At 47.2% G+C, this 23,778-nt stretch overlaps 1 protein-coding gene across 2 annotated transcripts in view; it reads right to left on the bottom strand.

The window, feature by feature from the left end:
• Positions 1-12,172: 12,172 nt before the first annotated feature.
• The window catches only part of LOC125448263 (activin receptor type-1B-like), a 49,159-nt gene continuing 37,553 nt past the window's right edge, over positions 12,173-23,778 (bottom strand). For both annotated transcript variants that reach the window (XM_048523418.2, XM_048523419.2), the window contains 7 exons: positions 22,465-22,713; positions 21,433-21,663; positions 20,283-20,450; positions 17,634-17,790; positions 15,626-15,750; positions 14,134-14,264; positions 12,173-12,482 (listed from right to left, as the gene is read on the bottom strand). In XM_048523418.2, coding sequence (XP_048379375.1) covers positions 12,357-12,482; positions 14,134-14,264; positions 15,626-15,750; positions 17,634-17,790; positions 20,283-20,450; positions 21,433-21,663; positions 22,465-22,713 — 1,187 coding nt within the window. In that variant the 3' untranslated portion in view covers positions 12,173-12,356. The remainder of the gene's footprint in view (positions 12,483-14,133; positions 14,265-15,625; positions 15,751-17,633; positions 17,791-20,282; positions 20,451-21,432; positions 21,664-22,464; positions 22,714-23,778) is intronic.

Genomic DNA, 23,778 nt, shown 5'->3' with positions numbered 1-23,778 from the left:
TTAGTGAAGTTAGGTCACTTGGGATTTACAGTGATCTTACCCATTGGATACATAACTAGCTTCATGGCAGGAGACAAAGGGTGTTGGTGGAGGATTGTTTATTGAACTGGAGGCCTGTGACCATTGGTGTTCCACAAGGATCGGTTTTGGGTCCACAGAGACAATAGGAACTGCTGATGTTGGAGAATCCAAGATAACAAAGTGTGGAGCTGGATGAACACAGCAGGCCAAGCAGCATCTTAGGATCTGGGTCCACTTTTGTTTGTCGTTTATATAAATGATTTGGATGAGAATATAGAAGACATGGTCAGTAAGTTTGTGGGCATCACCAAAATTGGTGGCATTGTAGACAGTGAAGAAGGTTTTCTAAGATTACAAAGGGATCTTGATCAAATGGGTCAAAGGGCTGAAAAATGGTAGATAAATGAGGTATTGCATTTTGGTACAACAAAAAGAGGACGGCTTATACAATGAATGGTAGGGCCTTTGGTAGTGCTGTAGAACAGAAGGACCTAGGGGTGCAGGTACATAACTGTTTGAACTTTGCATCACCTGTAGACAGGGTGGTTATAAAGGCATTTAACACACTTGCCTTCATTGCTCAGACTTTTGAGTATCAGAGCTCGGAACATCATGTTGATGTTGTACAAGACGTCAGTGAGGTGACTTCTGGAGCACTGTGTCCAGTTCTGGTCGTCCTGTTATAGAAAGGATGTTATTAACATGGAGAGGGTTCAGAAGAGAGTGAGCAGGATGTTAAATAAAAACCGAAAGAACTGCGGATGCTGACAAAAACAGAAGTTGCTGTAAAAGCTCAGCAGATCTGGAAGCATCAGTGAAGAAAAAAAATCAGTTAACGTTTTGGGTCCGGTGACCCTTGAAGGCTTTTCTTCACAGATGCTGCCAGAGCTGCTGAGCTTTTCCAGCAACTTCTGTTTTTGTTGTTTTTCCCAGGATGTTGCCGGGTATGGAAGGTTCGAGTTATAAAGAAAGGCTGGATAGCCTGGGACTTTTTTCACTGGAGCGTGGAAGGTTAAGAGATGACCTGATAGAAGTTTATAAAATAATGAGAAATATAGATAGAGCTAATGGTGGTTGTCTAAAGATTGGGAATTTCAAGACTAGGGGAAACATTTTTAAGGTGAGAGGACAGAGATTTAAAAAAGACATGAGGCATTTTTTTTAAATGCAGAGAATGGCGCATGTGTGGAATGAACTTCCAGAGGAAGTGGTGAATGTGGGCACAGTTACAATGTTTAAAAGATATTTGGATAAGTACATGGATAGGAAAAGGTTGGCGGGGTATGGGCCAGGAGCAGGCAGGTGGGGCTAGTTTAGTTTGAGATTATGTTTGGCACGGACTGGTTGGACCGAAGGGTCTATTTCCGTGCTGTATGACTCTGTGACTCTCTGTGAGTACATGTGGCAATAAAGCAAATTCTGAATCTAATTCTAAGAAGGTTCACTCAGCTGATTTCTGGGCCTGTTGGATTTGTGGGTTTGGCCCATACCCTGTTGAGGGGTAAAGAGGAATGTGAGGAGATCCCACTGAGACAGATAAGTGAAATGTGGTGGGCAGCTTGAGCAATGTGTGGTGAATTGAGAGACTCTTGATCGCTTTCCAACAATTCAAATGTGTTTGTATTTAACAGTTAAGATTTAACTGGAAGTTACTATTTAAGTTTGGGGGATACAAACTATCCACTGGGAAACAGGTATACTCAGTTAATTAAGGAAGTGAGTTTGAGTTCTGATTTTTTTTTCTCTGTTACTGGAACTTCACTAACTCTTTAGTTTCTGGATGTACAAATACATATCTCAGTGTGACTTGGCTCTTGTGGTGCAAGGGTAGTGTCTCTACCTCTGCTCTAGGACAGGTCCAAGTCCCAACAGCTGCAGAAATATTGGTGAGAAGGTTTTTTTTAAAAATTCACTTATGCGATGTAGTTGTCGCAGGCTGGGCCCAGCATTTATTGCCTGTCCCTAGTTGCCCCTTGAGAAGGTGAGGGTGAGCTGCCTTCTTGAACCTCTGCAGTCCATGTGCTGTAGGTTGACCCACAAAATGCTTAGGGAAGGAATTCCAGGATTTCAACCCAACGCTACTGAAAGAACTGTGATATAGTTCAGGTTTTCAATTACAGTTTTCCAATTTTCTCATCAGTAAGGATGTGGAGGTGCTGGTGTTGACTGGGGTGGACAAAGTCAGAAATTACACGACACCAGTCCAACGGGTTTATTTTAAATCACAAGCTTTCACAGCCTCACTCCTCCTTCAGTAAAGTGATGGAAGGTGTCAGTAACAGTGCTATCAAGCAGCACCTGCTCAGCAATAACCTGCTCAGTGACGCCCAGTTTGGGTTCCACCAGGGCCACTCAGCTCCTGACCTCATTACAGCCTTGGTTCAAACATGGACAAAAGAGCTGCATTCTAGAGGTGAGGTGAGAGTGATAGCCCTTGACATCAAGGCTGCATTCGACCGAGTGTGGCATCAAGGACCCCTGGCAAATCTGGAATCAGTGGGTATCAGGGCGCAAACTCTCTGCTGGTTACGGTATTACCTGTCATAGGAAGATGGTGTGGTTGTTGGAGGTCAGTCATCTCAGCTCCAGGACATCTCAGCAGGAGTTCCTCAGGGCCGTGTCCCAGCCCCAACCATCTTCAGCTGGACGATGTGGTCTATGTTGGTAACAATGACGTGTGGAAAGGGGAATGTGGTCATGCAATCAGAATTTAACGAGCTAAGTGGAAATTTAGCAAGCAGGACCTTAAATGTCATAATCCCCAGATTACTCCCAGTGCCACAGCCAAGTGTTACAGTTTGATAATGCAAATCAGGGTTGGACTTGTACAGTTAACAGTAGGGCACCATACAAAGAGACCTGGGGGGGGGGGCAGGGTCATGGTTCCTTGAAAGTGGAGTCACAGGGAGACAGGGCAGTGTGGAAGGCATTCGGTAAGCTTGCCTTTATAGGTTAGCGTATTGAGTACAGGAGTTGGGAGGGTCATGTTGTGGCTGTACAGGACATTGGTTCGGACACTTTTGGAATACTGCATTCAATTCTGGACTCCCTGCTGTCAGAAGGATGTTGTGAAACTTGAAAGGATTCAGAAAAGATTTTCAAGGATGGTACCAGAGTTAGATTTGAGCTACAGGGAGGGGCTGAATAGGCTGGGGCTATTTTCCCTGGAGCATCAGATGCTGAGGGGTGACCTTATAGAGGTTTATAAAATCACGAGGGGCATAGATAAGGTGTTTTCCCTGGGGTGAGGTAGTCTAAAACTAGAGGGACATAGGTTTAAGGTGAGAGGGAAAAGATTTAAAGGGGACCTGAGGGGTAACTTTTTCACACAGAGGGTGGTGCGTGTATGGAATGAGCTGCCAGAGGAAGTGGTGGGAGCTGGTACAATTACAGCATTTAAAAGGCATCTGGATGGGTATAGGAAGGATTTAGAGGAATAGAGGCTAAATGCTGGCGAGAGATAATGGGAACTGCAGATGCTGGAGAATTCCAAGATAATACAATGTGAGGCTGGGTGAACACAGCAGGCCAAGCAGCATCTCAGGAGCACAAAAGCTGACGTTTCGGGCCTAGACCCTTCATCAGAGAGGGGGATGGGGAGAGGGAACTGGAATAAATAGGAACCGCTTTGCAGAACCCCCATGGGAGGGGGAGTGGAAATGGTTTGCGACTGGGAGGTGCAGTTTGTTGCGAACTGAGCGGAGGTGTTCTGCAAAGCGGTCCCCAAGCCTCCGCGAAGCGATTACTCACAGCCCTGCGAGCCGGCCGGGCCCCTGCTTGGCTTTAAGGGTTTAATGACTCAATGTGTGTGTGTGTGTGTGTGTGTGTGTGCGTTGTCATTGTTTGGGAACTCCTCGAATCCACTTGAGCTGAGCTCAGGTCAAAACAGCTGCAGCAACATTTTTTTTGGCCTCTCCGTACCTTATGGCGCAACAACAGGCTGTTATGGTCTCCAGTTCCCACACTGCCCATTTTTGTCCCTTCTTCAAATGGCATGAACCAATCACCTTTGGATGCCAATCTAGCAAGCGTGCATTAGTCAGGGGCACCATTAAAAGCAACACCTCTGTTAAGTTTCACTAGCCCCCTAAGTGTTTTCCATTGAACCAGCTGCTGGATCTTTCTCTGCCCTTATTATGACCAACGGTCATACACTTAGCTCTAGACTCTCTGGAGTGGCTGACTCCACACAGGTAAGCAAAAGAGACCTTCTATCTCAGGCCTGGATTTCCAAAGAACCCAGCAACTGTTTGAGGCTAAAAATTGACTCCTCATCCATTTTTTTTTCACCGCTAGACTGTTTCCATCCCCTCAGAAAACTTGAGTTGGTGTGCTAGCGATCGTTTCAGACAAACACAGAACACGTTCTTATCAGCTGTTGCCCTATGCTGTTCACTCGAGTCTCAGCATTGTTTTCCAATCCCTCCAGCTCCCCCCTGACTTCAGTCACCTGCTCCAAGCCCCTGCATCCCTCCAGCCCCCCTCCCTACCTTGGTCACCTCATTTAGCCTCCTACAACCCTCCAGGAACTGTGTTCCTATAATTCTAGCTCTCTGCCATTGGCTGCTCATGTCCAAAGCTCTGGAATTCCTTTCTTGAAGGAAAGCAGGTACACTAATCCCACCACCCACCCTGTATGTTTGGCTCCATGACTTGAAAATATATCGCTGTTCCTGCAATGTCACTCAGTCAAAATCCTGGAATTTTCCCCTTAACAGCAATATACACTGGCAATTTTAAAAAAATCCCTTGAACTGTGTGGAATGCTTGGCCATTTCAGAGGACAGTATTCAAGTTATCCACATTGCCCTGGGTCTGGAGTCGCATGTAGGCTACACCCAGGTAAGAGTGGCAGTTTCCTTCCGAAAGGGACATCTCCCACCTGTCCGCTCCCCGGCCAATCCCCACCACTGCCTACCTGCACTCACCTATCACCACCCCACCTCCCCTTCCCCAGCCGCAGCCCTCCTATTTATTTCAGAGCCCCCTTCCCCCTCCCCCATTTCCGAAGAAGGGTCTTGACCCAAAACGTCAGCTTTCCTGCTCCTCTCATGCTGCCCGGCCTACTGTTCTCCTCCAACTCCAGGCTGTTATCTCAGAGTCCAGCAGCGGCAGTTCTTATCATCTCATTGTAAAAATGCATCTGGGTTCACTAAAGTTCATGACCAGACCTTCCCCTCAAGGCCAGTAATATTTGGGATCTGGGGGATTTCCAGTATTTTCTGTTTCTATTTCAGATTTCCAGCAGCGATAGTATTTTCCTCTTACACTAACCAGCAGTTTTGAATCAAAAAAAGCACGAGGAAGTTGTGAAACTTGAAAGGGTGCAGGAAAGATTTACAAGGATATTGCTGGGGTTGGAGGGTTTGAGCTACAGGGAGAGGCTGAGTAGGCTGGGGCTATTTTCCCCTGGAGTGTCAGAGGCTGAGGGGTGACCTTATAGAGGTTTATAAAATCATGAGGGGCATGGATAGAATGAATAGACAAGATCTTTCCCCAGGATAGGGGTGTCCAAAACTAGAGGTCTTTGGTTCGCCCACATTTGGAGTACTGTGTGCAGTTCTGGTCGCCACAAAAGGATGTGGATGCTTTGGAGAGGGTGCAGAGGAGGTTCACCAGGATGTTGCCTGGTATGGAGGGTGCTAGCTATGAAGAGAGGTTGAATATATGAGGATTATTTACATTAGAAAGACAGATTGAGGGGGGAACCTGATTGAGGTCTACAAAATCATGAGAGATATGGGCAGGGTGAATAGCAAGAAGCCTTTTCCCCCCCAGAGTGGGAGACTCAATTACTAGGGGTCACAATTTCAAGGTGAGAGAGGAAAAGTTTAAAGGAGATATCTGTGGAAAGTTCTTTATGCAGAGGGTGGTGGGTGCCAGCGAAGGTGGTAGGGGTGGGCATGATAGCGTCATTTAAGATGTATCTAGACAGATACATGAATGGGCAGGGAGCAGAGGGATACAGATCCTTGGAAAATAGGCAACAGGTTTAGATAGAGGATCTGGATCAGCGCAGGCTTGGAGGGTCGAAGGGCCTGTTCCTGTGCTGTAATTTTCTTTGTTTTAGAGGGGCATAGGTTTAAGGTGAGAGGGGAAAGATTTAAAGGGGACCTAAGGGGTAACTTTTTCCACACAGAGGGTGGTGTGTGTATGGAATGAGTTGCCAGAGGAAGTGGTGGAGGCTGGTACAGTTACAACATTTAAAAGGCATCTGGATGGGGACATGAATAGAAAGGGTTTAGAGGGATATGGGCCAATGCTGCCAAATGGGACTAGATTAGTTTAGGATAGCTGGTCAGCATGGATGGGTTGGACCGAAGGGTCTGTTTCCATGCTGTACGTCTCTATGACTCTACGTAACGTGGATCGTAGCAGTAGGCTGTAGGGCTGCTGGATTTCTTTTCTTTTATATAAAAAAAAGGAAGCTGTGGTTGATATTTGAATCCTGCTCACCTTTGTGCTTTTAACTCGCATTCCTGCAGAGAGTGCAAATACCCAAGCTTGCCTGCAGAAGCTGGGTTCGATGGGATGGCATGCATGAGCATGTTAATAAAAGATTATTTCCACAGAGCATGGCTGGGAAATTACAAGGGCCACTGTCTCAAACTCGACATCAAAACAACTTGGGAGACAGGCAAAGGTATTTTTGGCCAATGATTCCCAGTGAAAGAAAATAATTAATATTGAGCTGCTGTTGTGTGACATTTTTAAAATCGGGAGTAAAACCACTAATGGCAGGGGGGGGGGGGGGGGTGCGGGGGGGGGGAGTTATCCACTGGAATCTTCACCCCCCCCCCCCCCCCAACCCCAGGGGAGGAGCACAGGTTCAACTCTCATTATGGAAACAAAGGAATTTACTTCCCACATTAAATGTAAACTCTCCACAATGACAACCATACGGACTGTTATGAATACCCATTTGTCATCTGGTCCACTAAACACCAGACACCATCTAGGAAGAAAATCTACCATTTGTACCTGGTCTGTTCTGGTCTGCAGGGGTGACTCCACACCCAATCTGGTTGACTCAAGTGCGTTACGAGGCCAAAACACTAAATGCTTTCAAGGAGAGGGTTAGTCTAGTTTTTAAGACTAAAGGGATGAAAAAGGATATGGGGAGAAAGTGGGAACAGGGGATTGAGTTGGGTGGTCAGCCGTGATCATCATGAATAGCAGTTCAAGGGGCAATTAGGGATGGCTAATAGGCGGGATACTAGTTTGAGACCAGAGCTGGTGGTCTTCAAAATGAAATTTTGACTTTGACTATCTTCCCAACAGGATCCTCCACTAAAAGGGATCTCTTATTAATCTGACCTCGTTAGGCATTACTAAATCTGATAAAAACCACCAGTCCCAAGCTCGGTTTTGTAATGTGCCGCTCTAAGAAACAATCCCCGATGTGCTCTACAAATTCATCTTCCAAGTTACCTTCGGCCAATTGATTAGTCCTGTCAAGACACAGATGAAAATCACCCATGAAAATTTGGTAGTGTCCTTCTTACAACCCATTATTTCCCAATGTATGCTAAATTGCCTGTAGCGTTTAGGGGTGTGTAGGTTATAGGGGGATGGGTCTGGGTGGGAAGCTTCAAGGGGCAGAGTGGACTTGTTGGGCTGAAGGGCCTGTTTTCACACCTGTAGGGAATCTAGTCTAATCTAATCCTACAGCGAGGCTACTTTGCAAGTTAGCAGACCCCTACCTGTGATTTCTTCCCCTGCTGTGACATATTAGCACACAAATTGATTACATATTGTGATTCAAGGACTTTCTTTGTTACATTTGCAAAAATAAAAGGGAATCACACAAAGCCAAATTCTTAAACTTGCCTGCATAACTTCTCTTATGCCAACTACAGATTCAGCTGGGCTATGGAAAAAGCATTGTTCCATCTAAAACAAATTCAGCCAAACCATTTGAGGATGAACTTAGCATCTGTGTAATCACTGGTAGCTCTTTCATAAAGAACTAGCATCAGCACAACAGGCTGAATGGCCTCTTTCAGCACTAAGGATTTGACAGGAATTATTTCAGCAAAATTAAAATCCAACGCAAAATGAAAAACGCATCTTTATTCTTCCAATATGTACACACAAATCCGATCGCAAAACAGTGAAGAATGCAATACATCAGTTAAAACACACTCCAGTTAGTTCAAATACAGTGAGATAGGCCGAAACCTTGGTGGATTTGGTATGTGGATGACCAATCAAGCCCGTCTCATCAGCAAAAGTCAAACAAAGTTTGGCAAGAGCAGCATTGACTAAAGAGACATCGACTGCCCTTGTTTTGAGGCGGATTAGCCTAATAAAAGAGAAGAATAAACAAGCTTGAGCATCGAATTGGAACCTGAGCCCATAATCTCAGCAGCACCAGAGGGGCTGCTGCTTTTCTATTGATTTGTTTGAGCAGACAGGGACCCTCGCTCTCAGCTGAATGGAAGCATTTGGGAGAACGCATGCAAGAGAGCACCTCCTGGTGGCATGCAAGGCAATCTTTAATCCCTCAACCACTCAGCTCGAGTGGCCAGTGATCACGTTGCTGCTGGTGGGAGCTTGCTGTGTGCAAATTGGCTGTCACATTTCCAATGTTACAACAGTGGTGACACTTTGAAAGTCCTCTACTTTGTAACCTCGGCGCACCCCAAAGTGTTTTACAATCAATGAAGACAGGCCTTCTTTTCTAGCGTACCACCTGTAGGCTGGACACGGCACTACCCAGCCAGGACTGAGCCGGGTTTGGCCCAGTCAAATGTCACTAAGAGCTCAGACAAAAAAAGAGAGAGGATGACAATATTGCTACAAGTGGACCAATAGAGGTGGGCAAATGCTGGGAGAGGAGGCCAAGATTACATTGGGTAGAGACAAAAATCAAGCTTGGATGGGAGATTCCCTCTCCTCCCCACCAACGAATTTTAACTGAAACTCAAGTTGCACTTTTCAGGAAAAGCAACTTGGCCCTTCCAATATGGCTGCTCTGGTACCCAGCATACATTGCAGTCCAGCATGGCAACAGCCAATACTCAAAAAGAACAATTCTCCAGTCCATCCAGTGTTACCTTGCCTCAAAAAAAAAAGTTGGCGACTTGCCTTTGGGAGGGACACGTAGCTTTTTTTTGGGGTAGTGGTGACTTGAAAAATTTGGGAGTGAAATTATCCCTCAGAGCAGCAGGGATGGCAACTGTTGCAGTAATTGCCCCTTGGAGTGTGTGCAGGATCGCATGGTGGGAAGAGATTGCCCTTTTGCAGAAAACATCATTAAAAAAATCTCCCCACCCAAAATGGATGCCAGGCAGATAGTTAAATGCCAGCTCCTCTGCCCACTGATGACCTTTGCCAGCAAGATTTCGGCCAGTCGATCGTACAGTGGGCCCTTTTTAAAGTAAGGTCGTGCAGCATTTGAAATCTTATTAGCAGCAAGAAACAGATTTACAAATATTGTCACCAGCCACAACAGCACAGAGCCCCCATACAAAAATATTCCAAATGTGAAGTGATTTGATTTTTACAACAGCAGTAGTCTTAAACTTACCTAGCATGTCAAAGTCAAAATACAAGGTCTAAAATGTCAAGTTTCACATCAGAACAGTCATAACATTTTCTATCTGCATACCGTGAGGTAATTTTTCTTCTTTTAAAAAAAAAAGGATGAGAAGAAGTCAGTAGTTTGGAGTAAAATGAGTAACAGATTCCCACGTGCAGTACATGCCAATCGATTTTGGCATTCAGTGCCAATTCAAGTGGGCATTCAATGCCAGGACAGCCCATCACACCAACTGCATGAGAGGCAAAAGGCTAAAAAGGGGCACAGTTGCCAGGGCAAAGCATCTACCAACCTTTTTACTATATAGTCCCAACCGCACTGATGTCAATGCTATGTCAAATAGGGCTGGGATGGGAGAGTGACAAAAGACAACTTTAATAAAGCCCCCGTTTGTACAGCTCACACATCATTGATCTAATGTCACCGAGGCAACAGTGTTCGATGGGTGATATCCTCATCACCCAGAGATTGATTTGGCAACAAGGCCCGTCCAGAAAAGGCCTCAGATCAGACAGCAATGCCATACAACAACACCCTTTCAAATTTTAAAAGCAGGCCCCTCACTTAAAGATTTCACTGCTCAGACAATAGATCTTTTAATCCACAATTTAAAAGTAGTCAAAAAGTGACCAAAACATCGCACTTCAATTCTGAAGGGCTTCCAAGATGGCCGACAGCTGAAAACGTCTAGCAGTTGGAGAAACGAGACAAGTGCATTTACTTTACATTTTTCTCCAAAGCCAAGTTACAATTCAGTTGATAAATACAGCGATCTGTAGCACATCGAATCAGGTTTAGGTTTCAACTCCTGGCCTGCACTGATAGTATTTCAAGAGTTTTTTTAAAAAGTTGATATGGGGAGAGATTGAAATCAATGATCTTTGCCCTCATTGAGTAAATGTTGCCCTCCCTCCCACCTCAACCTGGAATAGTGCCAAGAGCTTTACCAACCATCCTTGTGCCCATGGCCAACCTCCTCATGCCAACAGCAAAGCTAACCACATAGCTCCTTCACTTGCAGTGTGGCATTAAATTGCTTCCAATCTGGAGCGAATCCAAAGGCGCACTTTTTAAAAAAAAAACACATTGCTCATTTTAAAAAAAAACACAGCCAGCTCAAAAAAAACCCAACAATCGCTAATGTCATTTGGCCAGTTACAAAACAAAAACTGGCTCAGTGACAACTGAAAGAGGAATGGGTGGTGGGGTTGGAGAAACGAGAAAACAAAAAAAAAGATAAAACACACCAACATTCTTTCTCAAGAAAGCCAAGTGCAGGGCAAAGGCCCAAGGTGCCATGCAGTGTGTTTTGAGAGGTCTGTCCATCAGCTTTCACAGATGTGCAACCACTTCGCTGCCAAGTGGTGTTGGACTTGAGGAACACAGAAGGTCTCTGGTGATAAGGAGCCTTTGGGGACCAGAGCCTCAAAATAAAGATGGCAAATCTTGACTACTCATTCAGCCATTACAAGCAAAACCCTCAGAAGTTAGGCTGCAACATTTGTCCTAAGTGGTTCAGCCTTTATTAGGCCAGGATTATTCCCGGGTGTATTTAACAGGGCAGGGTGGGGGGGGGGGGGGGGGGGTGCGAAAACAGTGGGGAAATGAGACTAAAATGCAATAAAGTCAACAGCTTCCCCACAGCTCTCAAGAATTCCCTCACCTCAAAAATGGGCCCACTTCACATCCTGAAGAGGAGGGGTGGGGGGTGGTGGAGAATGTGAAAACGGTCAAAGAGGCGACCATGGCTCGACTCAACTTGCCAACCCCATTTTCCCGCTAGCCAGTTCTGACATCTCTCTCAGCTAAACACACAGTTAAAAATGAAATGGAAGAACTACAGGGATGTTGCTGGGTGTTCCTCTAAGCTGGATCATCAATAGTGCAAATATCTCACACCCGAGCAACAGAAAGGGAGCTTTGGGTGGGATGAGGGGCTCACTTTTTATAGCATTCTTGTTATTCAAAACAGTTAATTCTGCTCCAGTGATGCCCTGTTCTCCCCACCCTCCCCCTGCCAATTGTGGGAGCTTCCCCGCTAAAAGCACCACTAAAGGCAGTGGCAGCAGATTCTACCATCAGGAACTATTGGATGGGTAACACCCAACTGAAGTCAAGTTGTCTCATACAATAATTGGAAAACCTGTTTGAGATGAGGGATCAAAGCACACATTTCAATAAAATCACTTTTCCTGTCCCTTCTACCTGACAATTTCATTTCTTTCATACAACAAAAAAACTACTGAGGTCAATCTTCCCCACTTTTAATGCAGACCTTAAAAAAGGCAGTAAAAACATAAAAGGGACTTCATAGAACAAAATTTAAACAATATCACAACTTGAGGGGGTGGGGGTGGGTTGGTCAAGGAACATATTGCAATTTCAAAACGAAATCAAATACAATCATTGTTTTCTGAAAAGACAAGCAAGCAGCTACCAATTCTTAAAAATCATGGTTGCCAGGAAGCCATTTTGTCCATTCCAAGTGATGGAAAGTGGTAGTTTGCTTTTAAAATTTAATCCATAATACTTACCAGAATTTTTCACTTTGCTTCTGCTTTCCTGAAGAATCAGGACCACGCCCCCCCAACCCCCCACCACCCTGTTTCATTCCCTCCCGCCACACCAGCACCCCCCTTACCCCAAATACAACAGTCAACACTGCCGCAGGATTGGCTCCTTGTGTAGTGAGGTAGACGTTGCTCTGCAGCTAAAGTGGCAGGTGGTGTAGGTTTGCATCCACAATGCCATGCTTCCCTGCTTCGTTCACACGCTCTCTCCCCCTCTCTCCTTAGATCTTCACATCCTCTTGAATGCTAAGCTGAGACAATGCTTTCTTGATGCGTAGAGCCGTCAACCTGGCAGCCCCGTTGGCATACCAACACTCCCGCATGATCTTGGTCATGACTCGCAACGCCTGGTGGGCCAAGGTTTGAGGATTGGGTTGGGGGGGGGGTGTGGAAAGAGGTGGAAGACAATAGAAGTGAGAAGCTTTCATTGCATATAAGGCCAAGAGGTAACCCTCCCACTCCCTCAGTCCCAAAAGGGAGAACCTTCCACACTTTCCCTTCGGGTCTCCTGGATGAGGTACCTGGGAAAGAGACTAGATCTCCAACCAGTTCCACATCAAAATTCTGAAGGTAAGGTCATGGGGGAGGGCAATGCAGGGGAGTCACAGGAGCTCATCCGAACTCAGGAAAACCTCTCCACATCACGGGCAGAGAATCTGTTCTTTGCGACGATGGTCAGGGGATAAATATTGGGCAGGACAAAAGGAGCTGGGAAGCTCTCCCCTTCTAAACAGTGCTGCAGGGATCTTTCATATACACAAAAGGGGACAGACAGGGTCTTACCTGGAAGGCAGTCCCAACCATGCCACCTACATGCCCACAGAAGACTGCACAGTCCCCACCCCGCCTCGTTCATTCACAGCATGTGGGCATCGGTGGCTACACCAGAATTTATCGCCCCATCCCTGAGGGCTTTTAAGAGTCAACCCCATTGAGTGCTGGTCTGGAGTCACATGTAGGCCAGACAGGGGAAGGATGACAGTGTCCTTCTCTAAAAGTGACATTAGTGAACCAGATGGGTTTTTTTTGAAAAAAACAATTGACAACGGGTTCACAGTCATTAGACTTGGAATTCCAGATTTTTAGTGAATTCAAATTGCACTGTAGAAGGATTCGAACCCAGATCCCCAGAATGTCACCTGGTCTAGCAATAGCACCACTAGGCCATCACCTTCCTGGTTACCGCATTCCACTGGCCTGCTGCTAGGCTGTAATAATTTGTGTCTCGTCAGTGAATTTAAGCCACAGGCTGCATAAACAAATACCAACATCAATGGCTCCTTCGCAGAAACTAAGGCATTTAAAAGGACAGCAGAGCCTTCTTAACGGGGAAAAAAAAGTTAGCCAGGGTCACCTCTTTGAACATTCTCCCTTGTCAAGTCCACTTGCCAACCTAGCTTCCTGTTATGGTATCAATTGTTGTGCCCCTTAAGATTTGGTTTTCTTGCAATTCTGTTCTGATGAGGGCCAAACTGAAAGAGCTCCAACAATCTGTCTCGTTTTTCAGCAATATACCACCACGCAACTAAAAAGGATCAGTTGCTAATTCCAAATTAGAGACAGATAAAATTTTGTCGAACCAAAAAAAGTATAAGAATTACAGGCCAAAAGCAGACAGAATTCAGTGTAGAAGCAGGCCATTCGGCCCATCGAGTCCACATCAATCCTCTATAGAACATCCCACCCAGACCCTACCTGGTCCCCGTAACTTTGCAGTTCCCCATGGCCAATCCACCTAACCTGCACATCTTTGGACTGTGTTAGGGAACCCACGGAGACACAGGGAGAACGTGCAAACTCCACACAGGTCGCCAGAGGGTGGAATTGAACCTGGGTCCCTGGTGCTGTGAGGTAGCAATGCGAACTACCGAGCTATGTGCTACCCTAAGGCAATCTATGGAGTTAGGCCACAGATCAGCCATGATCTCGTTGAATGGCAGAACAGGTTTGAGGGGCTGAAGGGCCTACCCCTATTCCGGCAATCAACTCCAGACTTACCTCGTTAGTGTGCCAAACAGTGGGAACATTTGGCCTCAGGTTCTGTTCACAAACAACCTTCCTCATTTCCTCTATGGAGGGGTCGGAGGGCACGAGGTCAAAGTAGGGCAGCTGATAATCCTCATGGAGTCCTAGGAGCAAAGATTAAACATGTTGTAAAATAGTTCACCACCTTAATATAATTGGAAAGGATTAAGACCAAAAGAAAAACTCAAAAGCACCAACATTTTGCAAAAGGAACATAAACAAGAACAATTCTTGCAAGCAAAGACAGGAAAATCCCCGTCATCCATCAAAATTCAGATGTGGAAAATTGCCACATGGACAACAGTGAGCGAGTTGGCATCTTCAGCGAAGGAAGAAAGTGCACACCAGCACAGATAATGACCATCTTTGCCACCGTCCTGGTACTCACCCATTCCATCCCCTGCACCAGCTTGGGTCACCAACTCTGACTGGCCAGATTCCCAGAGGCTTTATCACATGACCGGCCACCCCAGACCACCCTGATTCCATACTCCTGTAATTGGTCCATTTCCTCAATGCACTGCCGCCCATAGGTGAACCCAATTGGATCAAATCACGTCTGTCCAGGAAGACAGCCTTTTCCACTTCTCCCACCACCTCAACAGTCCCCAATCCCAGCATCGAATGTTTTCAAACAGGGTGCCGTTATAGAGGTTTATAAAATCATGAGGGGCATGGAGAGGGTGAATAGTCAAGGTCGCTCCCCCAGGGTAGGGGAGTCCAAAACTAGGGGGCATAGGTTTAAGGTGAGAGGGGAAGCTTTTTCACACAGAGGGTGGTGCGTGTATGGAATGAGCTGCCAGAGGAAGTGGTGGAGGCTGGTACAGTTACAGCATTTAAAAGGCATCTGGATGGGGACATGAAGGATATGGGCCAAATGATGGCAAATGGGACTGGTTCAGATTGGGAGACTTAGTTGAAATGGACGGGTTGGACTGAAGGGTTTGTTTTTTGTGCTACGTGATTCAATGATAAAGTCTTTTCAGCACCCCAGCAGCATATGGCAGGTAAACCTCCAATCCCTGAAGTGTTGGCAACTTCATGCCAGCCAGAAATGCCAGTACAGAAGAGGGTACCTCAGGGCACTGGAAGTGGAAGACCAAAAAGAACGGCACCCTACTTAGATTAAATTCTGCTGGGGTGAAAGGGGGATTAAAAAAGAAGGAAGGGTTACTGAACAGAGGTGGGTAGGTAGAGATCACCTGGTGATCCGTTTGAAGGATGGAACAGACTCAAGGGGCCGAATAGCCTTTTTCCTGTGCTTCAAAAAAGTGAGCGTTGGAGCCTTAATACTTGATTCATGTTGAACAAAACCATAGCATTGTGAAGCCAAGAGCTCACTGTGCAGATACTAAAGTACACAGTGGGTTGGGTGGGCCGGGGGGGAGAAGAGAGAAGAGGGGGTGTCTGGGTGGATGTACAGAACATGTGGAAGGAACAGCAACATCTGGTAACAGCTCAGTACCTCCTGCAGAGCATCTTCGAGCAATCTCCCAATACACCAGCCCCAGAGCGTAAATGTCAGCACACTTGAAGGAATCAAAGTGTTGCATATTGATAGTCTCGTCCAGTACTTCAGGGGCCATGTAGCTTCAGAGAGAAAAACAGAGACATGCTCTTAAAAAAAAACTACAGAGAACAGAGATTAAAACCAGACTGAAAGCAAAAAAGGTCAATGTCGAGCTAAAACAGATCACTCTCGTCTTTCCAAGGAGATCAACAACAAAGGATCATCAGAAAGATAGAAGGAGCTGCCGATGCTGGAGAATCCGAGGAAACAAGGTGTAGAGCTGGATGGACACAGCAGGCCAAGCAGCATCAGAAGAGCAGGAAAGCTGATGTTTCGGGTGAGATGGACAGGTTGTGTCAGGTCGAGGAAGCGGGGATGGGAGGAAGGGTTGGTCATGGGATGAGGCCAGGGGTGGGGAGATTTTGAAACTGGTAAAATCCACATTGAGAGGATTGGGCTGTAGGCTCCTGAGGCAGAATATGAGGTGCTGTTCCTCTAGTTTCTGGGTGACGTCATTGTGACACTGGAGGAGGCCCAGGATGGACATGTCACCCAGGGAGTGGGAGGGGGAGTTGAAATGGTTCATGACTGGAAGGTGTTGAGATTTGTCACGAACAGAGCGCAGGTGCTTTACAAAGCGGCCTCCAAGCCTCCGCTTGGTCTCACTGATGTAGAGGAGGCCACATCAGGTACAACAGACCATATTGACGGACGTGCAGGTGAACCTCTGTCTGACGTGAAAGGTTTATTTAGCGCCTTGAATGGAGGTGACTGGGGGGGATGGTGGGGGTGGGGGGGGGGGGGTGGAGGTGTAGCACTTCCTGCGGTTACAGGGAAAGGTGCTGGGGGTGGCGGGGCTAGTGGGGAGCGTGGAGCAGACGAGGGTGTCAAGGTCAGTGGTCGAAAATTCTCTCAACCGCATCTCTTGTGTTTCCCCACCTCATATCCCCTTCCCACAACAAAAACTAAGACAGAATCCTCCTTGTCCTCACGTAGCACCCCAACAACACCGGGTGGGAGGAAGAGCTTCTGATGTCACATGTAGACTAGACCAGGTAAAGGTGGCAGACTGCCCTCCCTAAAAAAGGGCATGGCTCCAGTATCTAAAGGGAGGGAGTTACGAGGATATAAGCACAAATTTCACTACTGATATACAATAATGAGACTAAACCATGGCTTAGGGATATCATCAACTCCAAAAAGAGAAGGCATAACACTTCCGGGGGAGGAGGGGGGTGGTGGTGGTGGTGGGGGAAGCAGCAAGCCCGAGGATTGGGTGCATTTCGGAAGTGAGCTGAAGGCAAATGTCCAAACAATAGTAAGCAAATAGAGTATGAGTAAAATTGCAGGGAAGATATAGAAGCTTTTACAGTTAGTTCCAAGTATGTTAAGGGAAAAAAAAGGATGAGTAAAGCTAAATAAGCTCCTTACAGTCAAAACCAAAAAAAAAAATGGAAGAACACAACTGTTAGCTTGCCACAGGTCAGGCTTATTGAAACATTCAATACAAAATGCCACTCCTAACACGAGTGCTTTCATCTCCTGGACTCCAGGCTGCAATTTAAACAACTCGATTGGTTTAAACCAACACTTTACCCCTGACAGACCATCCGCTTTCAAAAATCACAGCCTTCGAATCAGAACAAAAGAAAGCCAGAGACTCGTGCATGCAAGGAGAAATGTCTTCACCCAAAAATACGTGTGGAATTCTCTACCACAGAAAGCAACGAAGGCCAAAACATATTTTCAGAAAAAAAAAGGAGTTTGATAGCGTTCTTAAAGATAAAAGAGATCAAAGGATGTGGGGGAAGAAAGTGGGAACAGGGGAGTTGGATGTGCAGCCATGATCCTATGACATGGCAGAGCAGGCTCGAAGGGCCAAAATGGGTGCTGGGCTCACAGGGATTTTTTTTTGGGGGGGGGGGGGGAACTGGGGGGGGTGAGGGGGTGAAGGAGCTGGTACCGTTTTGTGCCCACTCTCTGATTGGGAGCAATGTCGATGGTGTCGGTCAGCGAGTCATGCCGAACGGCGAGGCCCAGGTCAGCAATGGCACACGTGCCATTCTTCTTCACCAGGATGTTTTTGCTCTTCAGGTCTCGGTGGGCAATGCCAGGTTTGCCTGCAAGGATACAAGGCGACATGGGATCACACGCACAGCAGAAAGCACCCAATGAACACACTCCGTGGGACCCAACAGAAGTCAGTCAGTCATTCTGCCCAATGTTTTGATAAAGATTCAAAAAGGCAATGCTCTCAAATGTTATCAAGCATTTCCAGCACTTGTAATTTTTGTTGTTTTTTTCCCCCAAAATGCTTCCAGCCAATAAACACTTGTGGACATCTCTATCCAAGGTCTTCTGACAGTGGGTAGTGTCCCCACCTCTGAGCTAGAAGGTAAATTTCCACTCCAGGAATTGATGGACAAGGAAGGGTGTGTTTAGAAACACAGTCAAACCAGTGGCATTCCCACACATTCCAACAGGGGGCAGTAGGAGCAGAAGATGCCAGCTCAGCTACACTGGAGCTTCTGTCATCACTCTCCATTGCTCCAAACTATAAAACAGCTTGTGGGTAAACATGCGAGCGTTACCGCACCAGCCCAGGCAAACTATAAAGTGCCACCAACACCCAATCTGCCAAAGCTCCAAGATATGCCCAACTCGCCCTGACATCCACCCACTGGGCCAAAGCAAGTCCTAGCTCAAGTCTGTACCCAAGCTACCACACCGCCACACCCCCCCCCCCCCCCCCCCCACCCCCACCACCACCGACCAGGGCAGGGATCTCATTTAGCAAATCAGGAGCTTGCAGGGATCGGGGGTCTCTGTGCGTGACTGTCCCTTCATCATGACACAGCCTGTGCAACGGCCTTGACATAATGCACAACGTTCCCTCTTCCAAATGAGGCCAAATCCCTGGCACGTGATCGTAGGGAGGTGACATCTCACCGACCTGGTGAACGGGACAGGAACTTTGGAGCGAATTGAGAGAGCGCGCGAGAGAGAGAGAGAGAGAGAAAAAGGAAGGTGGGGGCGGGGGGGGGAACCTTTTGTTTTCGAAACAGTAACAGATGCTAAAAGCTTGGGAATTCTCCCACAAATGTTGCTTGATCACCTGATGGGACCAACAATTTAGTTTTCAGACAAGACCGCACGCAGCTTGGTGCGGATAAATAGGAGAAGGGAGCAGAGGCTCGGTCAAGGAGCTTGGTCAATAAATAAAAAGGGAGGGAATCCCAGAGCCCAGACAACGTAAGCAATGGTGAAGTGAAAAGTTACTGCAGATGCTGGAATCTGTACTAAAAACAGAACCAAAATTTTAAGAAATGCTGGAAATCACAGTGGGTCAGGCATAAGCTAACAGCTCGACTCAAAACAATAGTTCTCTCTCTCTTTCTCTCCCCTCCCCCCCACCTCACCATCCCCCCCACCCTGTGGACGCTGCTTGACTCGCTGTGATTTCCAGCATTTTTTTGGTTTTCAACTGAGAAGTGATCGTATTCCATCCTCCTGTACAAGCCCAAGTCCACGAGTGGAGACAGGAGTTGGATGTGGCTGAAGGCTTGAGGCCAATGGACAAAAAGGAGCAGCGCTCCGAAAGCTCGTGATTTCAAAATAAACCTGTCGGACTATAATCTGGTGCTGTAGGACTTCAACTTAACTGTGTACCCCCTTTCGCACGGAGCTTAGAGTCTAGCCTTCCCTCGAAATGTTATTTCCTGTGGCTGCAAGTTCCCACGTTCTATCCAACCCAAGCAAAGCAGCTTAAGAGCGTGAATGCTTCCTGTTGCGTAATTGCATTCCTGTGCAAGAGGGAGTGGAAAACAATTTAATCCCTCGATTTGCAGAGGATTTAAACCTGCGTCTTGAAAAGTTGCTCACCCAGCTTGCCTGCCAGTCACCACAGGACGGGCTGGAATTGTTTCTTTGTAGAAGTGGCGTGACCCGCTTCCTGTGCCCTCCCTCGGATCTGATGGAGCTTGACAGGTACCCTTCTTTGGGAGAACTAATTTTCCAGCCCGCTGTCACCTTTTGTTATCCTGTTGCACATGGACAATGTACAGAACCCAGGGAACCAGCGGGAGAGAAGTGGCATTGCAAAGGTGCCCGCTTCATGAGGGAGTTGTGCCAACATCCAGCTTGGCTGCAATGCCACAGGCCAGTCACCTGGCAACCATAGTCTGAAAACAGGGGGCTCAATTTAAAAATAAAAAGGTGTGTGGATTGGGAAGGTGCCAATTCAGTCTGAGACAATGAGAAATTCTTTCACTCACGGGGTTGGGAATGTGTTGGATTCCCCACCAGAGGGCTGAAGCTTTGAGTTGGTTTAGAAAAAAAATGGTAGAGAGTAATAGATTTTTGCTGTTGTGGTTAAAATGTGCTCAGCCAGAAAACACAGATTCAAGACAGGGAGTGTTCCTTGTTTTTGATGCGATTTAATTTATTGTTGTCACATATACCCAAGTACAGTGAAAAGTTTTGTTTTGCACGCAGCACAGGCAGATCGCACCACACACAAAGAGATTGTACAGAATCAGGTGGGAGCTGCGACACAGCTCCAGTATTCCTGGCTATTTTTACATTAAGAGAGAACGACTTTGCCTTGCCTTACCCTGAGTGCCCACGATCTCCATATGCAGGTGCGCCAACCCACTGACGGCAGAGAGTGCCAACTTGATCAGGCCTTCAACAGTGACTGTATACCTGTTCAGGTAGTCGAAGAGAGAGCCGTGCTCGTGGTAGTCAGACACTAACCACAACTGAGTCCACGTCCCATTATCTGGAGCACAAAAACATTTGGGCAAAAAGAAAGAGGTTTACAACAGCAAAGCAACGTAAAAATAAAACTGATACAAGAAAGCGAGCGTTCTTTGTAGCGACTGAGGCAGACACCAACCACAACTGAGTCCACGTCCCATTATCTGGAGCACAAAAACATTTGGGCAAAAAGAAAGAGGTTTACAACAGCAAAGCAACGTAAAAATAAAACTGATACAAGAAAGCGAGCGTTCTTTGCAGCGACTGAGGCAGAAAACTCTCAATTCACAGAATGGCCACATAAATCATAGGAGTTACAGGAAGGGAACATTATTCTGGTCTGTCAAGCCGGATTGGTCAGCCGGATGTCAAATAGAAACCCAGCTTTCAAAACTTTGGCCCACTGTCTTCAGATGCCGAGGCCCCAGGCTCCAGAGTTCCCGAGGGCCCTTGCTCTGGAATGCCCTCCCTTTAACAAAAAAAATTCTTCACTCTCCCTTAAAGGCACCTCTAAAAACCACACTTATTGGACCAAGATTTCAGTCACTCTTCCCAAATGCACTGGAATATGGCACACTTTCAAATTCTGGGTCAGGTCATCTTTCTTCGAGCGAAACAGTTTGCTGCTTTCGGGAGAGGCGCTATAACAATGCAAGTTGCTGTTTTTGTTTAAACTCGCATGCTTGGACTATTAATGGATTGAATCACATTATTTTGTAAAAACTTGTTCAGACACCAGTTGGATCCATTGAACAAAATGGAAGTGGTTGCACGTTCCCCCCCACACTCCTCCCGCAAAACCTAACTGCCATCCCAAAGTGGCAGCGCAAGAACATTCCAAAGGCACACTGGATGCCAGTTGGCACTTCAGACAGTGCCACAGATCTCAAGATCAGCTGCTCCATTTCATTTGGGGCATCGTCGAGGAGGTTTACACTTCACACACAAACTGGGTCATTCGGCCAAGAACGGCATGCAAAACAAAAACAAAATGGCTGCCATACCTTTATTGTCTGCAGCGATGAATCCCAAAATATTTTCGTGACGCAACATGACGGTCTGGTAGATCTCTGCCTCTCTGAACCACGAGCGCTCTTCCCGGGAGGAGAAGATTTTGACAGCAATGTCACCACCTCGCCATTTACCTCGCCACACTTCGCCAAAGCGACCTTTGCCAATTATTTCTTGGAGGACGATGGTCCTGGCGATGGTCCGTCGCACAAACAGCGGCAGGCCTGCAGGGAGAACAAATCATTGCCCATTGATTCCCAGGCCAGACCTTGCCATTTCAGCAGGCAGAGCTGTCAAAATACTCCTGCAGTGCCACACGGGGAAGCTACTTCTGAAGGATGCTGGCAGTAACTGGGCAACTCTGCCCATCACCAATATTTTTCCCATCCCTTCTGTTTTGGGGGGGGGGGGGGGGTGGCGGGGAGATGAGTAATGTGCCAAGAGACTTGAGGAGGAGTTGAGATGTATCTCCAATGAGCACCAGGGGGATCTTGGACATTGGGCCCAAAATGCACACAAATCTTTGGGTTAATGCCCCAAAAGATGCCATCTCCAGTCAGGCAACACACCCTCTGGTTTTCCAGATGCAGATCCAGATCACTGCCATGTGACTCCACAGAGCAGGGGCATGATGGGAGAATGTGTGGGCAGCGCAGCAGGGAGCATGTGCAGAACAGCACTGCCAACAGCAATGGCGCCTCCTAGAGGCCACAGTCAGTTAGAGCAACTCCAAGAAAGAGTCAGCACCTTCAGGAGGAGCCGAAACACATGGTGGTCTTCAATGAACAGGGAGTCACGGGTCGCAGGCCACCAGGGAGGGGGTGGGGGGCGCGCTGCAATGGCGCCTCTAACGGGCAGTTGATGACGCAAACACCTTAATCCTAGACAAAGCCAGTTAGAGGGAGAGGGGGGGGAAAAAGGGGTCGAGAGGGGTGGGCCAGGCAAGGTCCTTGATTCAACGCATTGCTCGCCCTCCAATCACCCGTTACCCTCCCACTGCAACCCTGGCTAACCCAGAGCCCTACCGGATCCCGATCCCGAAGTGGTCATATCGAACATGAGGTCCTTCAAGGACTTCCCCTCCGAGATGTACATGTGGTCGCACGATGGCTCCTCCATATCGAGCTGGTTACGGTCATGGTAGACCCGCTGGTGGTGGTAATGGCACAGGAAAACCGTCACCATCAACAGCACACACAGGAGAAACACTGGGCCAGCGATCACCGCGGCTAGCTCCACAGGGCCCCAACCATCAAATGCATCATCTGTTGGACCTGGTGTCGGGGACAAAAAGAAAGAGAGCGAGAAGAGGCAGCAGTTAATTCAAATCAAAACGCCCACAGTTACTAACTTTTCAAAATGGCCACCCACACAGCATTCTAAACTTCAAATTTCCCACTAACGCTGAACTAAATTGAAAATAAACAAACATGGGGGTGACACTCTTGCATTAGGACTCAACACCATCCAAGTCCCAGGAGAACGATGCCAATCTCAACCTTCCATCATGCCACTCACCCATGGCGACACAGTCCTCAGTTTGGACGGTGGCACTGCCCAAAGTCAAAACAAAATGCTCACCGTCTCCCCTCTTAAATGTCAAGAGCAGTACCAGGTGGTTGTGCCACCCCGAGTGGCACAAGAGGTTGGAAAGCAATTGTCCAAAACAAAGAGGTGGGTGCAGAGGAGCACGGCACTGACTTCACATACTTACCCCTCAAATCCATGATGCCACTTGATGTTCAAGAGGAAATAAAAGAAGTGCTAACTGAAGATGGGTGGACCCCCACCAAAGCTGTACAATGCCAGTAAATGCCCACAGTTGGATGGTCAACAATGCCAAGCGCCACATGCCATCCTTGTGAAGTATTGGAGGCTCAAGAGAAGCTTCAGCCATCGCCACGGGGCAATAAGAAAATTCCCTCGATACAAGCCGCTTTGCCATTTGCGCACACGCAGCTCAAGCCCAGAGGCGCCACCTCAAAATGGCAGCCTTGGAGCAGTAGATCCAACTGAAGCAAAATCGGGAGTGTGTGGCAGAGGGTGGCTTGTGTTGCCCATCCCGCCCCTCACCTTCACCACTGAGTCACCCACCACTCACTCACCCTCACCCACAGGGCTAAGAGTTAAATATCAAAACTAGCAATGAGCTTTCAGAAAAAAAAGGGTGGGAAGTGGGCAACAAATGTAATTTCACTAATCCTGCCCCAGTTCTCTTCTCTGAAGCCGTTATGCGTGGAGAAAGCTTCCGAAGTTATTAATTTGGCAGGGAACCCCCTCCCCATCTCCAAAGGTTTGTGGCAGGACCCATGACCAATTGACTGTTGTGTGCCATCCAT

This window comes from Stegostoma tigrinum, chromosome X, assembly GCF_030684315.1.
Source record: "Stegostoma tigrinum isolate sSteTig4 chromosome X, sSteTig4.hap1, whole genome shotgun sequence".
Taxonomy (NCBI): Eukaryota; Metazoa; Chordata; class Chondrichthyes; order Orectolobiformes; family Stegostomatidae; genus Stegostoma; species Stegostoma tigrinum.
This window is presented reverse-complemented; position numbering and strand designations above follow the sequence as displayed.